Source organism: Diabrotica virgifera, chromosome 3 (assembly GCF_917563875.1).
Source record: "Diabrotica virgifera virgifera chromosome 3, PGI_DIABVI_V3a".
Classification (NCBI taxonomy): domain Eukaryota; kingdom Metazoa; phylum Arthropoda; class Insecta; order Coleoptera; family Chrysomelidae; genus Diabrotica; species Diabrotica virgifera.
This window is the reverse complement of record NC_065445.1, coordinates 121,861,966-121,884,316: the sequence shown is the minus strand read 5'-3', so window position 1 is coordinate 121,884,316 and position 22,351 is coordinate 121,861,966. Positions and strand designations below refer to the sequence as shown.

The following is a 22,351-nucleotide window of genomic DNA, read 5'->3' as shown; positions in this document are numbered from 1 at the left end:
AAAGAATAATAGATATTAAAGAAAACAGGAAAAAGCTTATTCCTATAATAGAAAGTATAAGATTTTGCGGGAGGCAACAAATAGCACTAAGAGGCCACCGTGACAGTGGACGAATAGGCTTAGAAGAGCCAGAAAAAAATGATGGAAATTTCCGATCTTTGCTCAGATACAGGGCTAACAGTGGAGACAATGATCTAAAACTTCAATTATTGAGCAGTGGTGGTAAGAGTATGTACACAAGTTCTTTTATTCAAAATGAACTGATTAGCACGTTTGGTCATTTGATTCAAAGTCAGATTGTCACAAATGTCAGAAAATCTATTTTTTACTCTGTTTTGGCAGACGAAACAACTGACATTAGTCAAGTTGAACAGTTTTCTCTTTGTGTACGGTATGTCGACGACTCATCATATAAAATCAGAGAAGATTTCCTGACTTTTGTTCCAGTGTATGACGTTACTGGGGCAGCATTAGCTAACACAGTTTTGGATACCTTGTCAAGCTTAGGGCTTGACCTGAACAAATTGAGAGGCCAAGGGTACGATGGTGCTTCCACGATGAGAGGGCCCTTCAGAGGGGTGCAAGCGTGCATCAAACAGAAACTGCCTCTAGCGTTGTACACACACTGTTCTTCACATACCCTAAACTTATGTTTATCAGATGCAAGTAACATACCTTCTATAAAAAATTGCATGGGCGTTATTAAAGAAGTCTGCGCATTCTTCCATAAGTCAGCCAAAAGAACTGAAGTATTAAAATTAACCATTACTGAATGTTGTCCTGAACAAAAGAAAAAGAAACTTATTTCTTTATGTGAAACAAGATGGGTGGAGAGGCATGACTCGGTGCTTTTATTTAAGGAACTATTGGAACCCGTCAGTTTTCCCTTTTGAAAATTGAAGAAGAATCAAGTGACTCAGCGCCTAAGGCACACGCTCTAGGTAGTTCTATCACTCAATTTCAATTTCTTGTAAATACTTTTGTTTTGAGCCATATGCTGTCTAAAACACATAACTTATCTGAGAATCTTCAAAAAAAGAACTTAGATCTCACACAGGCTGTGAAAAATGTTTCGAATGTCTTAGATCTGCTTTCAAAAGAAAGGGAAAATGCCGATAACAACTTTAAAGTCCTGTATAGTCAAATACAGGAGCGGGCTGACAAACTTAAGATTAAAGAGGAGGTTCCTAGAATTTGCCGCCTTCAAACAGCCCGCAACAACGTTCCATACAGTACCCAAGAAGAGTACTATCGCCGAGCTGTTTATTTACCTTACCTAGACGATTTTTGCAATTCGCTGAAGGAACGCTTTGAGTCTCACAAGGAAACAGTTGCATCCTTACAAAACATCCTTCCAGAATTTTGTATCAAAACTGATTTCTGTGCATTGGAACCTGCTTTCAATTCCTATGAAGAGGATTTGTCCCATAAAGAGGTTGTGGAAAGCGAGTTCATGCTGTGGAAAGAAAGGTGGAGCCAAGAGAAGTATGAAAATCTTCCCAAGTCAGCCGTAAGCTCTCTTGAAAAATGTGACCAAGATTTCTTCCCAAACATTTATGTTCTATTAAAACTGCTAGCAGTTCTGCCTGTTTCTGTGGCAACCGTGGAAAGATCGTTCTCAAGTTTAAGAAGGCTAAAAACATACTTGAGAAATAGCACTTCGGAAAATAGGCTTAATGGGCTAGCGTTGCTTTCAATCCACAGAGACTTTGCAATAAGCAATGAAGAAGTTCTTGACAAGTTTGCGAGTGTACCAAGAAACCTTGATTTTGTGTTGTAAACTTAAAATATAAAAGTTGTAATAAAGTTGTAAACTTAAAATATTAAATTAAAATAAAAATATACCAATTCTTTAAATTTTTTTTCGTGGGAGTATACCCGAACCCCCCTCTGCTTATTCCATACCCCCCCGGATTCCCCGGTTATTGGGCCCCCCCCCAAAATATTTTCCTATATCCGCCACTGCAGCCTGTGAAAAAAGCAGTTTTGAGGAAAGAGCGTTTAAAGTATTGTCAACTTTATTTTCAATTTCTTTTTTGTCTGTCAAGTCGTAAAATGATGGACACCGGAATATCTTTTTGAATCGCGGAGTAATTTACAAAAGAAAATGAAAACAGCTGTTGACCGTTGTTCATTACGTTTAAGCGTGCTGACGCAAACCTGCTGCAAAGCGAGTCGAATATAGGGATATTCAACACTATCCACCTACCTCCCTACCTTCGACTCGCTTTGCAGCAAGTTCGTGCCAGCGCGCTTGAGCGTAGTGAGAAACGGTCAACAGCTCTTCTCATTTTCTTGTGCAAATTACCCTGCGATTCAAAAACATATTCCGGTGTGCATCACTTTACGATTTGACAGACAAAAAAGAAATTGAAAATAAAAGTTGACAATACTTTAAAAGCATTTTTCTCAAAACTGCTTTTTTCAAAGCCTGTAGACATTGTAACTCAAAAACTACTTGAACAACTCACCTGGAATTTTCTATATATTTTCTTTAGACGTTCCTTGAGGTAATGCTGTCGAGATATTTTGTGTTTTATGCTTATTTTTCGTTTAACAATAATAAATATCTTGATTTTCACCCTTTTTGCAAAAAAATTCGTTGTTTTGACTTCTTAGTGATAGCAAACACTCATAAGCTAATAAAATATTTTTGAATTTTTTGTTTACCATGATCCAATGATGAGTTTTGATGTCCACCGCAAAATTCATTGTTTCTTGAGGTGTCTTTAAAAATTTGCCACCGTTTGCTTATTTTTCAATATTTTTCCTTGAATTTTTTTGAATAATCTATGAATTGTACTGAATATGTCTATTTAATTTAAAAATAAAATAATTCTACCATACTTTAAAAAAATGTGCTTGAAATATTGATTTCAACCCCTACCCCCCCCCCCCCCTTAAGGATAGCTATGATAGGATTTTGATAGGCAACCCATGCTAGAAATATTTGTCTATGTATGAAATTTAGTAAAAAAAAATGTTTCATCCGGCAAGCAGATGGGTACAGTAATATTCGGATCCCGTAGTATTATGTCCCATATGCTCAAGACATTTTATAATAAAATATATTACACACGTATGTTAACCAGCAAATCTTTTTTTTTATATCTAAAAAGTTAAACAGTTAAAAAACACAATTTATTCCTTTTATTTTTTTATATAATTTGAAAATTTTTGTTCAAGGTGTACTTTTAGAAGACTTAACCTCCCAGATAACTATCCCTTTAAATAGTACAATTTATAAGAAGAATATGTTTGATCAGAGGGCTTACTTTTCTACAAAAATTATGAAAGTTTCTGGTACAGATGATTTTGAAGCAAGTCAAACATGTAAGTAAATCATTTTAATGTTTTTAATTATATCATGTTTTATTCAATTTTTGCTTTAAGAATACTATGTATTATTAGGCCATGGCGGATCTGTTTTGAGGTGGATATGAGAGGTGGCATTCGGTTTTTTGCAGATAAAGTTAGCTGACAACTTCAATAATTATAATTGACTTATGCTTCTTCTCAAATATGTCAGGAATATTAATAAAAAAATTAAAACATTTAAAAATTTCGAAAAAATCGATTTTTTTTACTTTTATTGCTTATAACTTTAAAATAATTCATTTTGGAACAAAGTCGTAGGGAAATAAAATAAAGATAATTGAATTTTGTATGGCATACAACTGGTTTAAAATTCTTAAATTATTACCTTTCTGCAAAATAGCAATAAATACAAAATAAGGGGGCAAAAAAGCCTGTTTTTATTCAACGTTTTTCAACCACTTTGGTTGCACTTAGAACCTTCGTAATTTGCTTAGAAAATTCTTACAATTCTTACAATTCTTACTTAAACCGTCCACCAAATTTCATTAAAATCGACCTGATAGATATTGGCATAATAATTTTGTGATCTAAATTTTTTTAAAAAAGTTCAAAGTTTTTAAGAACTTTCTGAACAAAAAGTAGACCATTTAGAAGTTTGCTATTTTTCACATATAAAGAGGTTCTCTTCCTATCTAATACACTTTACAGAATTAAAATCGGATTATCTAAGCGGCCTCAGCACTGTTGTAAATTTATAAACAATCTTTGCCTTATAAACAAATACAGTGAGGACGTTTGAGTCGGAATAAATTATTTTCTTGAAAATGGGCAACTCTGGAGATAAATCCCGAATCAGGTCGATTTTTATTTTTAAATTATAATGTTTTGGCATATATATCATACTAGTGACGTCGTCCATCTGGGTGTGATGACGTAATCGATGAGTTTTTAAATGAGAATAGGGGTCGTGTGATAGCTCATTCGAAAGTATATTCAATTCTCTATTCACTAAAATATAAACATTAAGATAATTATTTATACAGGGGGACCAAAAATTTTTTTTAATTAAATTAATTGAGACAAAATGAGGAATGTATATAATTTATTTAACTCGAAATATATTTTACTGTGTTCCTAAAACAGGAAAAAAATGTTTATTTGATAAATAACTATTGTTTTTCGCTTAAATTCAATATTAAAGTTGCCACCCACCACCTTTTTAGCAGTTTGAACATTTAATTTAAGCGAAAAGCAATGTTTATTTTTTAAATAAACATTGTAAAGGTAAATTAAGGCAATTAGCTCAGGTTTTTGGGTTGATCAAGCAAGAAAATCACGATAAATGATCGAATGGTGTATTTTCGTCTATATAGTACAAAATGTCAATGCTAACTAAAACTATTTTAAGGGGGCATTGGGCCACTTAACATCGGTTCCCGGAAAGGCATATAGCCGCTGGTTCCTTACCGACGCGTTCCTTACATAGACGGCGTAGAAGGGGCCGATTTGTTACAGTCTGCCCCTCTGGCATCGATGTCGTTAGAGGAGGGGCCAGCAGAAGTTTCAATTTTCTTACTGGCGCGTCCGCGTCTTCGTCTTGGCACTACGGGCGTTGAAGCTTTCTTCACGATTATTGGAGGTAACCGTTTCGATATCACTGCAGTTTTTCCCGGATCAACTTCCCCGACGTTCACTTGTTGATACTCTGATCGGAAGTCATATTAAGGATCCGAGCCACTAGTTATGGTGTTTAAACAGTGATATTCCACGCAGAGTCTTGTACCGCCATCCTTTTTCGGCACTAATACAACCGGCAAGGCCAAAACACTTCCGTATTCTTCGACGATGTCTTCCCCCAAAGGTCTATCCAACTTGGTCCCAAGCACTTCTCTCTTGGCAGGTGACACCCGGTAAAGTGGTAGTGAATTTGGTGCGCTATTTCCCGTAGTAGCATAGCTGGCAGGCTCTCCCCCCATTCTGAAGGTATTCTTCCATCTTCTTTCGTTGGGTCGAGCTCGTTCATAATCTAGACTATGTCTACGGAAGAGAAATCTATCGCGGATGCTTCCGTATGCTTACACTCTGGGCAGTTAGCCCTAATAAATCCCGGATTACCACAACCGTAACACTTTAACGGGGTGTTTAGGCTATTGCGCGGCGAATTCGAAGTACTGTCCGTACGCGAAGAACTCGCAATTTCTTTCGAAATCGTAGGTCGATCGGTGGATTGTCGATCACGTAATTTTCGACACTCATCCTCAGAATGACCGGGAACACCACAATAGCTACAATAGCTAGAAATTAAATTAATTGAGACAAAAAGAAGAATGTAGGTAATTTATTTAATGCAAAATACATTTTACTGCAGTCAGAAAACAGACAAAAATGTTGTAACAAATCGGCCGTCTATATAAGGAACGCGTCGGTAAGGAACCAGCGGCCATATGCCTTTCTGGGAACCGATATTAAGTGGCCCAATGCCCCCTTGAAACAGATGTACCTAAGAAAGATACAAAGACCCTATTTTCAGTTTTCTGTTTAGTTTTAGTTAGCATTGAAATTTTATACCATATAGACGAAAATACACCATTCGATCGTTTATCGTGATTTTCTTGTAATCAACCCTAAAACCTGAGCTAATTACCTTAATTTACCTTTACACTGTCGCCCAAACGTAGTGGCGTTTACTTGAAAATTACGGGATGAATTGTATTTCGGTAGTTTAAACGAAAAATCGCATTAGAAAAGTGCGCTTCAGCAATAATAATTGTTAATTTATTCAGTGTGGACCCTTTTCGCAACGGTGTTTAAAAGAAGATCGCTAACTCAAAAGTTAAAAACAAATAAGTGCTTCGCCGTTTACTTTTTTATATTCGGGTAATAACTCGTTTCGGTATAAAAAACTAGTGGACCTATTGTTTCGTATTAAGTAACAAAGTCGGTAATTATAGTATTGGACATTCGCTTCGGTATATAATTAATCGACATATTGTTCAAAGTGCTTGAGTTATTCGGACGCTTTTGTCTATTTTTATTATTTATTAGACAATTGACTGCTTCGGTTACTTGTAAAAACTTTCTGTTTTTGTCAAACTGGAAAGTGATTAGTGCTAGTTATTCCAAGGATCGTACAGGTGGTGTGCAGAAAGGTGCTGGAGGTGTTCTTATCCAAGCGTGGACAGAGCTATTTACTGGCAAGTACTTTTCAATTTTTGCATGACCAATCATTTGTACAATTTGCGTTCCACGCAAAACCTTGAACATTTGGGTACGATAAAAATTAGTTCTGAGGCGGAATCTGGTTTAAATAGATCTGTGGTAATAAACATTAGAGATATGACTCAAAACGTAGTGTTAACCAACGAACAATTTCAAGAGCTTTTGTCTAGATTTTCGGTACAAAGTGCTCCCGTTTCGCCGTCGCCGTCAGTCCAAAGTGGCAACCTGTCGAAATGCCATTCGCGTTTTGATGGACATAAAGACACCGACGTAAATGCTTTCATTAGCGCTGTAGAAATTTAAAAAGATTGCGCATTAGTGTCGGACGAAAATGTATTTCGGGGAATCGCTATGCTTTTTGATGATTTCGCGGCAAAATGGTACCAAGGCGTCAAAGATACTATTGAGACATGGGAGGAACTTGTTAGTTTGCTAAGAGTTACGTTCGGTCCGAAAAAACCTGCATGTCGCGTGTACCGCGAGTTATTCGCTGAGGACCAAGTCGAAAAAACGACAGTGGACGTCTTTGTTTGCCGTTGCAGGGCTGTTTTTGCGCAACTAGAACCAGGCAGCCTTAGAGAAAAGATCCAGTTGGATATGGTGTATGGATTATTAAACAAGGGGATTCGAGAAAAGATTTCAAGAGATTCCGTTTCTACTTTTGCGGAGCTGCTTACGGCAGCACGAAAAGTCGAAGATGTATTTGAGAGACCTTGTTCTAACAAGAACGAAATCATCTACAATCGAGAATCGTACGAAAAACAGCCGCGATGTAGCTATTGTGGTGTTCCCGGTTATTCTGAGGTTGAGTGTCGAAAATTACGTGATCGACAATCCGCCGATCGACCTACGACTTCGAAAGAAATTGCGAGTTCTTCGCGTACGGACAGTGCTACCGTCGGAGCAGTACTTCTAATTCGCCGCGCAATAGCCTAAATACCCCGTTAAAGTGTTCCGGTTGTGGTAATCCGGGATTTATTAGGGCTAACTGCCCAGAGTGTAGTCATACGGAAGCATCCGCGATAGATTTCTCTTCCGTTGATATAGCTCTAGATTATGAACGAGCCCAGTCCAACGAAAGAAGATGGAAGAATACCTTCAGAATAGGGGGAGAGCCTACCGGCTATGCTAATAGGGGAAACAACGCACCAAATTTACTACCACTTTACCGGGTGTCACCTGCAAAGCGAGAAGTGCTTGGGATCGAGTTGGATAGACCCTTGGGGGAAGACATCGTCGAAGAATACGGAAGTGTTTTGGCCGCACCGGTTGTATTAGTGTCGAAAAAAGATGGCGGTACAAGACTTTACGTGGACTATCACTGTTTAAACACCATAACTAGTGGCTCGGATCCTTTATACGACTTGCAATCGGAGTATCAACAAGTGAACGTCGTGGAAGTTGATCCGGGAAAAACTGCAGTGATATCGAAACGGTTACCTCCGATAATCGTGAAGGAAGCTCCAACGCCCTTAGTTCCAAGACGAAGACGAGGACGCCCCAGGAAGAAAATTGCAACTTCTGCTGGCCCTTCCTCTAGCGAGTTCGATGCCAGGGGGGAGACTGTAACAAACTAATTCCCTACGATACGTCCCTGGAGGGTGACTGTAGTTATGATCGTCAAACGACACATGATTTTGCAAAAGTTCTGTGTTTTGAGAAGTGACCTGAATAGGCTGTGTGTGGTCTACTCTGACTCTGACTGTAGTTTTTATCTTTGATATTTAGCAGACGCTAATAGTCGGAGAGATAGAAGCGGATTTTGTGCGTGATAAGTAATATAGAAAAACTGTACGGGGGTATGTTGAATCAGTTGTGTACATGGCTTTCCCCAACGGCCGGGAACCAGAGTGGGGGACGAGGGTAGTTATAAGGGGTCAAATTCGCGGTTTTTATTAATTTTTTTGTGACTCATGATCGAGATAGTGCACCAGAATTTGGGAATAAGTAGGCCATGACGTAACTAAGTAAAATCTCCAGGGGTGGTACGCTGCGTGGCCGACAAATGGGTGGGGCAGGGGTGTTTATAAAAAATATAAGGGGTTTATTGCGACGTTCGTGATTGAGGTGCACCAAATTTTGGGAATAAGTAGATCATAACATAACTAAGTAAAATCCTTACAGGCGGAAACCAGAGTGGGTGACGAGGGTAGTTATAAGGGGTAAAATTCGCGATTTTTATTATTTTTTTTGTGACGCTTATGATGGAGATAGTGCACCAAAATTTTGAAGTAAGTAGGCCATGACGTAACTAAGTAAAATCTCCAGGGGCGGAACACTGCGTGGCCGATAAAGGTGTGGGGGCAGGATTGAATATAAGAATTATAAGGGATTTTTTGTGACGTTCGTAATCGAGATAGTGAACCAAAATTTGGGAGTAAGTTGATCATGACGTAACTAAGCAAAATCTCCGGGGGTGGAAACCAGAGTTGGGGATGAGGGTAGTTTTAAGGGGTCAAAGTCGCAGTTTGTATTATTTTTTTTGTGACGCATCACAACATTTGGCCCCCACGCAGCGTTCCGCCCCTGGAGATTTTACTTAGTAACGTCATGATCTACTTATTTCCAAATTTTGGTGCACTATCTTGATCACGAACGGCAAAAAACCCCTTATATTTTTATACTCACCCCTGCCTAACATCCCTTTGTTCCCCATGCAGCGTTCCGCCCCTGGAGATTTTACTTAGTTACGTCATGACCTACTTACTTTAAAATTTTGGTGCACTATCTCCATTATGAGCGTCACAAAAAAATTAATAAAAACCGCGACTTTGACCCCTTATAACTACCCTCGTCCCCCATTTTGGTTTCCGGCTCTAGGGATTTTACTTAGTTATGTCATGGTCTACTTATTCCCAAATTTTGGTGCACTATTTCAATTACAAACGTCGCAAAAAACCCTTTATATCTTTTATATTCACCCCTACCCCCACCCGTTTGTCGGCCACGCAGCGTTCCGCCCCTAGAGATTTTACTTAGTTACGCCATGACCTACTTATTCCCAAATTTTGGTGCACTCGATCATGACCGTCACAAACAAATTAATAAAAACCGCGACTTTGACCCCTTATAACTACCCTCGTCTTCCACTCTGGTTTCCGGCCGTTGGGGAAACTCATGTACACAACTAATTCAACAAATCCCCGTATAGTTTTTCCATATTACTTATCACGCACAAAATCCGCTCCCAGCTCTTAGACTATAAAAGGAGAGAGACAATATTATATGGCGTCTGTTTTTGGTTTAGTTAGCATTGAGATTTTGTACCGTATTGACGAAAATACACCATTTGTTCGATTATCGTGATTTTCACTGTAATAAACCCTAAAACCTTAGATAATTACCTAATTTACGTTTACACTGTAAATTTTAAGAGGAAACAGTAGCGATCAACAGATAGCGAAAACGCGTTCCAAGATTGCGGCTGTAATTTTGAATATTTTTTCGAGATATTTGGCACACATATTCGTAATATAATAAAGAATGGCGGTGCAGAGCCCAATTTTAAAAATATATTAATATGTGGAAATTGCTCTGTAATTAAATACAATATTAAAAAAACGAGCCTGTACCGCCATTAAGAAGAACAAAAAAATACACTTTCTTCAAATAAACTTTTTTATCCGATGCCTAGATTTTGTGTCATTTTTGGAACTACTAATGAAATAAAAAAATTTAGTAGTTCCAAAATGACACAAAATCTAGGCAACGGATAAAAAAGTTTATTTGAAGAAAGTGTATTGTTTTGTTCTTCTTAATGGCGGTACAGGCTCGTTTTTAATATTGTATTTAATTACAGAGTAATTTCCACATATTAATATATTTTTCAAATTGGGCTTTGTACCGCCATTCTTTATTATATTGCGAATACGTGTGCCAAATATCTCGAAAAAATATTCAAAATTACAGCCGCAATCTTGGAAGGCGTTTTTGCTACCTGTTGATCGCTACTGTTTCCTCTTAAGTATTTTTATCAAAAATCCTGCGAAAATCATCATTTACGACTCCATAGTGCACCCAAAAATATTTCCAATTAACTGGTAATATTGGTTGGCAAATTTTTAAGGGTACTCCAGTTGTCAGACGCACCAAAGTTTAGAAACTTCTATATTTACGAAACGCCTACTCAGAAAAAGAAAAGTTGTCCGACTCTACATAAATAACTGAATCAAAAAGGAGGGAGGTAATAAATGATTTTTAAGTGTGGGCCCAAGACCTATATGTTTATTTTGACGATTATTTGAACTATTTACGAAGTGAAAATCGAAACGTCACATTTTTATAAACGTTTTTTTTGTTTTGTTTTCTGGCCTTGTTTTTAGAACCAATTAAATGTATTTTATACTAAGATTGTGGTTAATTTCCAACAAAAATAGTAAATAATAAGGCTACATATTAATAGTTCTATTTAGTGATGATTGCTATTAACATATTGAATAGTTACTCCTGTAGTATCTATTTTTAGAAAACAAAATTGCAAATTTTGTATGAATCTTATGTGTTTATATATGTTACAGTTCAAGTTGATTATCCAGTTGAAGTTGACTTTTCCTAGTTCGAGTCGACTCAAACGGCTGGTTTTAGTAAAAGTTGATTATAAATATAAAATAAAGATTTTTATTCAACATTTACTAGTAAATGTAGACTCCAACTAGTTAAAGTATACTCATCCCAATGCCATTTAGTAAAAGTTGATTCACACAAACAAACGATTCTAGAAATTAAATGTTACTGTATATTATTGATATTATGTTCAATTCGTGACATTTATAGTCCAGGCTTTATCGTCGCCCCCGTTAGGTAAATTATTCCAGTTCGATTTTTTTGCACAAACTTACTCAAAAAAGGTCCTTATAACGAATCCACAGGGTGTCAGATGGTACCGTAATCAAAAAATTGTTTAAACATTTTTTTAAACAAATTCACAAAAAAAATTCACTTCGGACATTTTTTTTACATCATTAATTTGGGTCATTCGGAGCAAAAGAGGTCTTTTGTATTTTTTCTGTAAAATTTATTGTTCTCGAGTTATACGCGATTTAAAATTTGAAAAATGCGAAAATGACCATTTTCAAGGCTTAATAACTCAGTTAAAAATTATTATTATGAAAATCAGAAAGTCACCAAATCAAATTTTAACGACCCCGCTACAAGGTACTGAAGAAATATTTGTCATTATTGTATTACTAAGATGTTATTTTTAATTATTAACAATGAGCGCTAGGAGCGTATTGAGGTGGCTGTCAATGTGAGTGCGACTGAGATTCACCATTGGACAGTCGGAATGGAGGATCTTACTCGCACTCACATTGACGGCCGCCTCAATACGCTTTTAGCGCTCATTTTTGATAATTAAAAATAACAGCTTAGTAATAAAATAATGACAAAAATTTCTTCAGGATATTGTAGGGGGGGCTTTAAACTTTGATTAGGTGACTTTCTGACTTTCATAATAATAGTTTTTAATCGAGTTATTAAGCCTTAAAAATGGTCATTTCGCATTTTTCAAATTTTAAATCGCGTATAACTCGAAAACTATCAATTTTAGAGAAAATTCACAAGAGACCTTTTTTGCTCCGAATGACCAAAATAATCTAAAAAGATTTATCCGGAGTGAAATACTTAGTTATTTATAAAACAGTTCATGAAGTATGCTTTTTGCGCACGCACGCGATGTTTAGAGCACGAGCGGTCCGAGTGCTATACATCGCCTAAGAGCGCAAAAAGTACTTCACGCACAGTTTCATACAATATTTTATCTACCAAAAAAACAAATAAAAAAACTGCAACTCTTCGTCACTGGAATACATTCCTATTTTACAATTTTTTAGAACTTTGACATTTAAAAATTCAAATAACAAAATCGATTTTTGGTAGTTCCAATGTGACACAAAATCTAGACCTAGTCACGGGATAAAAAAGTTTATTTGAAGAAAGTGTATTTTTTTGTCTTTCTTAATGGCGGTACAGGCTCCTTTTTTCAATATTTTATTTAGTTATAGAGAGAGTTATAATTTCCACATACTAACGTATTTCTGAAATTGGGCTCTGTACCGCCATTCTTTATTATATTACGAATATGTGTGCCAAATATCTCAACAAAATATTTAAAATTAGAGCCGCAATCTTGGAACGCGTTTGTTGCTACCTGTTGATCGCTACTGTTTGCTCTTAAGGATATTTGATTATATGAAAGTGTGCTAAAAAACAGTGCGAAAAAGTAAATCCCATTTAAAATACATTATTACTTCAGGCACATTTTAAACCGTTCATGTACTGCTATCTATATTTACAATTTTCACACAATAAAAACTTATAGATAATATGAGGTAGAGTAGATAAGAATTATTTTTGTGAATTTGGTTAATAAAAATTGGTTAAACAATTTTTCGACCGCGGTACCGCCTGACACTGTGTATTTGTTATAAGGATGTATTTGTTTGAGTAATTTTGTGCAAAAAAATCGAATCAGAATAATTTACCTAATGGGGGCGACGTTAGAGTCTGGACTAATAAGTAGTTGAAACGGTCAAAACAAAGAGACGCATGGAGACGCACACTCATCAAAAATGCTCGTGAGATTATAGTCGTATAAATTGGATAATCTACTTTTACTAACAAGAGTTAGGAAGAGTCAACTTCAACTAGTAAAAGTTGATTTAAATTTTTCAAATCAACTTTTACTGCTCGTTTCAGTTGGAGTTGACTCGAACTAGGAAAAGTCGACTCTAACTGAGAATCAACTTGAACTGTAACATATATATATATATATTCTTTTCAGTATGCAATATGTTGCAAAGCGACATGGGAGTGGTAGCGATATATTCAGATGCTGTTAAATCTGTACCAATTTTGGAGTCTACTTGTACAAACTTTGAAATTCCGTTTATTAGTACTTCTTGGAGAAATCCATCTGCATCTAAAAAGGACACCACCGAAACTGAAGCCAGAGCACTTTTAAATTTTTTCCCGGAAGCTGAATTATATTCTAAAGGTAAGAAACATGTATTTCATATGTTTTTAACCACATAAGGTGGACTCAAAATATTCCGACATCGACGGAATGAGGTCCAGCATGATCCCATTGTTAAGATGGGTGAATTATACCTGTACCAAAAAAAATCAGTAATACAATATTAATACTTTTTTTGTCTGATTTACATTAGTCTGAAACTAAATCCTTCTTCCACAAATTTGAAATAATAAATATGAAAGTATCAATACTCTAAATCTATCTCCTATTTTAACATTGGCCATTTGACTTTGGCCACTTTCGTTATTGACCGGTTATTGATGAAAACTCTAATTTTAGGTTATTTTTTTACAGCATTGGCCAATTGCTAAGGTTATTGTCGTTAATGGCCGGACATTGTCGTTAATACCCAGGGGAAATGGACAGGGCCGTGCCGTGCTATGATGCGGTGAGGCAGCCGCATCAGGCGGCATCACAAGGGGGGCGGCATAATCAGTAAAATCTAATATAATAATAGATAATGCAACATTATTGAAGAGAAGTTTTGAAAAGAATTAGACTTTTTGCCTCACAATGTTTAGCTTTTCGTGGAACAACTGATCATTTGTTTCTACCTAATAATGGAAACTTTTTGATCCAGTAATGGACGGCCATATCAGGATAGTTCAAAGAGAGTCTGATACATGGTTTGTGACTTATTTAAGCAACAGTAGGCAAGATGAATTGATAAGTTTAATGGGTAATATTATCTTATTGTCGAAATAACAAAAATCGCCAAATATTTTTCGATGATTGTATCCCAGACGTAAGTCATATTGAACAGCTCGCATTGACGATAAGAGTTGTCGCTTTTAATTCTTGTCAAAACAAATACCTATAATATCGAAGGATTTTTTATTGGTTTTTTTGAAGCTAGTGATTCAACCAGTGAAGGTTTAACGGAACTTATTTTGACAAATTGAGAAAAGTTAGGTCTTGAGTTAGAATGGCTTAGAGGACAAGGCTATGATATTGGGACCGATATGAAAGGAATAAGAAAGGGTGTGCAAAATAGAATACCGGCGCTATAGGTGCCCTGCGCATGCCACTCTTTAAAATTAGTCATAATTGACGCAGCATCTTCTTCTATAGAAACAAGAAACTTTTTATATTAGATATACAAGAACAACTGTAGGTGTACTTTTTTTCTGGTTCTACAAAGCGTTGGAAAGTTCTGAAAAAACATGTTTCAAACTAACTCTAAAACCGTTGAGTGTTACTAGATGGTCAAGTCGAATAGATGCATTGAAATCTTTAAGATTTAAATTTTGTAAAATCTATGATGCCTTATTCGAAACAATAGAAGATATCAACAAAGATCCAGAAACTAAGGTCAAAGCACGGGGATTAGCAAAAACTACTTATTAAAAATTATAAATATTTATGTGGTGTTGTTCTTTGGCATTTGGCTATTTCATATAAATTCAATCTCGAAGGTGTTGTAACATGTAACTATAAATTTGTGAGATTGTGTAAAAATGTTGTCAGAAACTACAGAAAAAATGAAAAGTTACAGACATCTGGCTAAGACCAAATGGAAATTATTGTTAATGGAATTGCAGAAAATCTTGATATAAGTTCCGAATTTTCAGCTGAAAATGAAATTCGAGCCAGAAGAAAAAATCGCAAATTTGATTACGAAAAATCTGTGGATGAGTTCTTAGCGGAGGAAGATAAATTTAAAATAAATAATGTTTCATCTATATTTTAGACATTGAAATTAATTCTTTGAATGGCCGATTTTCGCTTCTAGAAACTCATAATAAAAATTTTAAATTTTTATATATTTTTAATGGAGGAAAATAGATGATAAAACACTACAAAAATATTGTATGAATCTTCATTCGATACTTTCAATAGAAAAAGAATAAGAATCATATACATATAGAGTCAAATGATATTCTAGAAAAATTGCGTGATATATCTCTAATGATACCGTACTCCATGAAAACTTTTTTTTAGGTTTGGAGATTTTGAACTGTTTGTGCCAAAATAACCTAATATCATTATACCCAAATATAGTTGTACCACTAAGAATTTTATTAACACTCCCTGTCTCGGTAGCTAGTGGGTAAAGAAGTTTTTCAAAATTAAAAATTATTAAAAACTATTTACTACTAAAGTCCATAAGACAAACAAAACTAAAAAATATAGCACTCATTTCAATAGAGCTAGCTGCTACTTTAACCAATGTGATTGACGAGTTTGCCAAAATTAAAGTCGGTAAAGAAGGGCAAAATTGTAGTTTTTGTAAATGTTATTTACTGTTAATACATATTTCATTTAATTTAAAGTAGCTTTTGTCTTTAAAAAATATAAGTTGTCCTTCATTTTGTGTAGGTTCATTTAATAAAAATAAAAGTTAAGTTTCAATCATACTTAAGGGGCGGCATTTCGAAGACTTGCATCATATTGAAAAGATGTACCGCACGGCCCTGAAAATGGACATTCACGACAATGCTCGATCTTTAACGTCAATGGCCAATTTACATCATTGTCCGTAACATATATAATTTATTTTTAATTTGCCTTAAGTTATTATAGCTATCAACAAATAGTAACGTTTGTTTCTTTTTCCAATATACACGGGCGAGATCGTACAAGAAAAGTATGTGGCATTTATCCCCTATTGAACTCTCTTTGGTATCAATTTTAAGTATAAAATTTTCAAAAAGAGTTCGTGTTAAATTTAGAGGCGGCTCATTGCACTCTACACTTAAATAGGATATTGGTGTACTTCTCAGTGCTCCTATACATAATCGAAAACATTTGTTTGCTAGCACGTCTATTTTTTTCCGATGTGTTTTGGCTGCTTGATTGTAGAATATGCATCCATAGTCCAAAATTGCTCTGATGTGAGATCTGTACATGAGTAGTGATATATTATTTGCATCTGTTCCCCAGGTTGTATAACTTACTGCACGTAATGCGTTATATCCTTTTTCAGCTCGTGTAGTTAGGTACTCAATGTGCTCTTTCCAATTCATTTTTCTATCAAGTATTATACCCAAATACTTAATTTTATAATGGATTGGAAACTGCTCGTTTTGTATTTTTGCGAACGTTGGAAGTTTTTGTCTCCTAGAAAATATACATACTTGTGTTTCCTTTACCGATATAGATAGCCCTATTTGGTACAAATCCTTACATAAACGATTATATATGTCATTTATTGTTTTACAACCCTCGTCCACATCTTTTTGATTGACATAAATACAGATATCATCGGCGAACTGTAATATTTTGCCTTCATTACTACTTACTATATCTTTCCCTAAGTCTACCGTGTAAATAGAGTACAATAATGGGTTTAATATACTTCCTTGAGGTATACCATTGTTTGCAATTCTAGGACCTATTAACTTGTTATTAATTTGCAAATAGAGAATTCTGTTACAGTATAGTTTGTTTATTTTCCAACAAAAGTTTTATGGTAATCCTATTTTCTTCATTTATTGACAGAATTGTGAAGTTAACATTATCATAGGCATTTTCTACGTTTATAAATGTAGCTATAAGTGATTTATTGTTTGAGAATGAATTATATACATCTAGTACCAAATGTGTCAAGTTTTCCATTGTGGAATGCGATTTTCTAAATCCAAATTGTGTTGGGGACAGTTTTTTATTAGTTTCTAATCAAAATTCTAACCTGTTTTTAATCATTCTTTCTAATGTTTTTAAAATGCATGATGCTAATTATATTTCTTTGTAGGAGACTGTGCAATCAGCAGGTTTATGTGGTTTAATTACTAATACATACTACAATATATTCTTTCCATGAGTTTGGTATATACATGCTAAGCCATATTTAATTTAATATTTTTAGTAAGTGTAGTTGTTTATTTATAGATAGATTATATAACCTACTATAATGAATGTTCTCCATTCCTGGGGCTGAATTCGCTTTGTTTCTTAAACAATTTTTTAACTCTTCAAAGTTAAATTCTTGAGTAAGGAATATGCTTCCTTCATTTGACTGATGTATTGTAGTGTTCAGTGTATGACTAAATTCTTGATTAGCTGCCCATGGCTTGGCAATTTTGTTAAAAAACCCTTCAGTCCAATCGTTTCCATTTATTGGATTCTTCGGTGGGTTATAGACACTTTTTAGTTCCCTTATCTCATTTCATACTGTTTTTATTGCTGTATTTTTATTTAAACTGTTACATAGGGTTTTCCATGAGGCTCTTTTACTATTCAAAATAATTCGTTTTTTACAAGCTTCTGCTTGCTGATATTTTAGATAATTTTAATGATTAGATACTGTTCTGAATGGTAAAAAAGCCTCTTTTTGTTGTTTTATTGCTAACTTACATTCATTGTTCCACCAGGATTTTTTAAATTTTGAATTAGTCACTTTTCTCTTCTCTGGGATACTGCTTCTAATAGATGCATTTAATGATTCATAAAATATTTGATATTCTTGCTCAATATTTTTAGAACATTTTTTAGAACAGTTATTTAACAAATAAGAGAACAGTGTCCAATCCGCTATTTAATATCCCATTTTATCCTAAACCTATTTATATCATTATTATCACTATAGCTAGTTGTTTTAATATTGTCATTACTAAGATTATTATTATCATTTATATGTATTACTATATATAATTTCCATCGTAATTGGATAATGATCTGAACCTAAGCTTATTGTTTCTGTGCGCCAGTTAAATAAGTAATATATATTTCTAGAGCATATTGATAAATCTATAGCCGATTTATTTTTATTCGTTGTTCCTCGAATTAATGTTTCAGATCCATCATTTAAAAAATTAAGTCCACACTCTTCCATTGCTTCATATAAATTAATTCCTTCACGATCGTTTATATCACATCCCCACACTTTATTGTGGCAATTGAAGTCACCACCAACTAGGAAAGGCTTACTTAAGCTATCGGAAAATTTTACCCATTCATCTTTTGATATATTTAATTTAGGTTTCTCATATATGGAGTATAAATACATGGCCCAGCAATGTTGCAATTCCTCCATACCCGTCTAATCTATCCTCGCGAAAAACATTATATTGTGAAAATGAAATGTTTTATTTTGGTGTTAACCACGTTTCACTTAATAGTATGTATAGCTAAAAATTTATTTTCATTTACGTATTTTTCAAAATGTTCACTTATTATGTTTTATAGATTGTGAATTCCATTGTAAAATTTTATCACTTTTTAGTTCTATTTAAACTTTGTTCAAGATTCGATTTAAATTCTTCCAAAACTTGTTTATCTAATATTATTGAATTTTTATGTAAAATATTTTTAATTAATACTAATATAGTTTCACTAATATTTTTATTTGAATTTTTAGTTTGTTCTACCGTTTTATTGTGATACATTGGGATGTTTTTGGGTACTGGTAGAGACGGAAACGAAGAAGTATGGTGGTATGTGGATATTTACTATACTGGAATGGGGTTTGTTTAACAGGAAGGCACTATGTACTCATAACTTCTTTATTTGGTTAAACTAATACCGTATAAATGTATTCAGTTGATAGGTGACATTATTCTGCTCTAACGGCAGCAACCTCTCAAACCTAACTAACTAATTCGACTGACCCACTAATGACTCCAATCTGATCGTGTTCCCATATTTATCAAATACTTCGTTTTGTAAATATGTTTGTATATATTCTCGTTAGTGTGTCAAAATGAATAATCACAACCTTGTTGAGTAAGCAAAACGTGGACTTTAACTAAGGTGTTCTACTTTGCAATTATTATAACAAATATGCGTAATATTTATTGTTTTATAAATAAACATCTAACGAATACTTTAAGGTAATTTAAGGATTTCTAAAATATCTAAATAATGAGATAAATCCCATTATATCATCCCCCTTAGAAAAGAAAATTTTCTGAGCCATGTACCGTGGTTCCTTTTTCCTCCCCGAAGAGAAGAAAATTTTCTTATTATCGTTGTTCTGAAGCTATTTCCTTGTGGCATTTTTATAATTACGTATTTTTTATGGGAAATAAGCCACAATTTTATCATTAAATATTCTTATTATCATCATCAACTGACTACGTTATATGTAGATATAGATTTATACAAATTTTTACAAAAAAAATATATAAACAAAATTTACAAATATATACAATTTATTTCACTAATAATTATCAAACATCGTCTATTCTTAGTTAATTCTTTTCTTGTGACTCACGAAAATCTATACTTAGAAATTGTATTTTATACTTTACTTTAATTTCAGAGGTTTAAAAAAAAATTACAACTCCTTCATTTGAACTTACTTGTTAATTCTACTTCTTTACTAGACCCTTAAGACAAATCTTTTGATGTTCTCCAATTTTTAATATTCTTCTATTAGAAATTATCTCTTTTTCTTATTCTTCTTCTTGTCTGGTACTTCACAATAACTACATATTTCTTCATTTTCTTTATACCTAGTACTTTCTTCATCGTGTACTATTAAACAAAAATCTTCTTCTTCTTCATATTTCTTCATTATTTCTTTATCATTTACTTTATATTTCATATATCTTCCTTCCTATATTTGTATTATTTTCATAGTTCTTCATTTATATATCATTTGCTTCATAAATTCTTCATTTTCTAACCCTTACCTACTTGGTGGGTAGTTTTTCGCAACTTTATATCCTTGCATTTGCTTCCGGTCCTTTTGCACGTCCTTAGTCGTGAGAAGGTTTGTTCCAAAAAGACAAAATGGATAGTTGTGCGCTTAAAAAAATCTTCTACATCTTGCATCCCTAAATTCCTGTCTGATCTGATATACTCAGTCTAGGTGAGATCCAGTTAGTTTCAAAACACGAAATGGGTATGCTAATATCTTCTAATTCTCATTTTGTACCTTTTCCTTGACAATAGTTGGTTTTTATTGTCTAAATTGTCTTTAATTGTATTTCATTATAAAATATTTATACTAAAATTCGACCGATATTAAAAAATTAAAATAAAAAAGTCGGTATCAAAAAAAAATTCAGCATTCAATTATGAAAAAAAATCGAAAGAAAGTGTGAATAAAAATAGACCATATTCTGTTAAAAAAATATCATGAAAATCTCCTACTAATGAAAATCTCCTGAAATATCATGAAAATCTCCTTACATAAAGAAAATTTCAGCTTGCAATTGCTGAGTAATTATATTAAGTCTGGACGTCCATTAAAATATTTACATAAAAGCTACTAATGAGAAAAACCTACAAGAGCTAAATAGTTAATCTAAATTTTTGTTACTAGCTAAATAGAAGTTCAGTTTCTTCACGCGGATAGTCACTTTTACGTCACAAAAATAATCTCTATTTCTTTAATTGAAATACAGTCTTACATGACCTCATTCGAATTAAATAAGTATATCTATTTTATAGAAATTTAAAGTTATTTTATATATTGTACTAATAATTATGTTACTTTTATATGGTAATAGTACTTTTTACTGTAGGTACTGTAACTTTTTGTACTGTAGGTACAAAATTCTCTTCAATTCTATTTTTCCATATCTTTTGACATTAATCTTCTTCAAATTATCCTTATTACTCGTCTTTCTTCTAAGATAACTTTTTAAGTCTTAATTTTCCATATTCTTTTGTCTTTTTCCTCAAATGGGATTTTCTTTTCCTTTAATATAACTCCGTTACTTCAATGTATTTATATAACTTGTTTTGTTTTTATTTTTCTTCTTATATCAGTTCATCACCATTCCTTAACTGACTTTCTTTTCATCACAAATCATTGTATAAAAATAATTCACTCTCTCACGAGGAAATTCGTTTACTCAATAAAAATTCCATATGCCATTATGGTAGTAGTTGTGGTCTCTATCACGAGGACGAATTTTATTAGTCCTATGTACGTGGAATATTAATACTCCTTGTATAAAAATTATTTCTTTTCCGTAGTAATTTTTAATTTTTTCCTTTTCAGGGTATGTTCCTTTGTCTTGTCATATTTATCATAAGTAAAAATCTTTGCATTTACGTGCATTTCTCAACAAAAATTTCCATTGATTGAGACATTTCCGTCTCCAATATAAGTCCTTTATGCTGGATTTTCCAATTTCTCCATCATCTTAAAATACTTTCTTTTATCTTTCCTTATTTATAAACATATTGTTCGAATACTAATATCTTATATTTTCAGGTTGATTTTATTTATCATAATAAACTTTCTTCATAAAAATTTGTCGTTTAGCGAATTCTTATGTAGTTCATTCGTTTCAATTTTCAATGTCAAACACGTCATATCATCATAATATTATACTCGAAGTACTTAGTTTAAAAATAGTATAATAGTAAACTGTTATAAACAAAATAACTTCCGTATGCAAAAATGCATTTTCATCAAGTATAAATTACATCAAAATCAAAATAAACTTATTTACTATTTACCTACTCGTATTGTTAAAAATAATTCTTTTAATATACATTTCTTACTTACGATATAATATAAGAATTGCTATGTTTCTATTAAAGTAAAACTATCGATTAAGATTAAGATTATCTATATATGAAATGTAATTACAAAAAAAATCTTCTGAATTATTTAATATGGGGAAATACTTCTAAAACTTAATAATATACGAAAAAATTTTACCTAATTTAATTATATTTAAGTGAAAATTAATAATTCTAGTTCTTCTTAAATGATTATATTTATATTTTATTAATAAAACAATTATTCATATCTGTGAGACTGTATATGCAACTTAAAAAAATAGCTAAAAGTTACTCACGATTAGGTACACATTTGTCCACTAGGCATTGTCCATTTCTTTCCATTTGTCCTCTTGACGTTTGGGCGTGGTCCCAAGT

The 22,351-nt window shown here is 33.5% G+C and overlaps 1 protein-coding gene across 1 annotated transcript in view; it reads left to right on the top strand.

Moving 5' to 3' along the window:
* Positions 1 to 22,351, top strand: part of LOC114336187 (glutamate receptor ionotropic, kainate 2-like) — a 137,544-nt gene that overhangs the window by 4,232 nt on the left and 110,961 nt on the right. The window contains exons 2-3 of the mRNA XM_050646884.1: positions 3,187 to 3,333; positions 13,319 to 13,531. Of these exons, the coding sequence (XP_050502841.1) occupies positions 3,187 to 3,333; positions 13,319 to 13,531 (360 nt within the window). The remainder of the gene's footprint in view (positions 1 to 3,186; positions 3,334 to 13,318; positions 13,532 to 22,351) is intronic.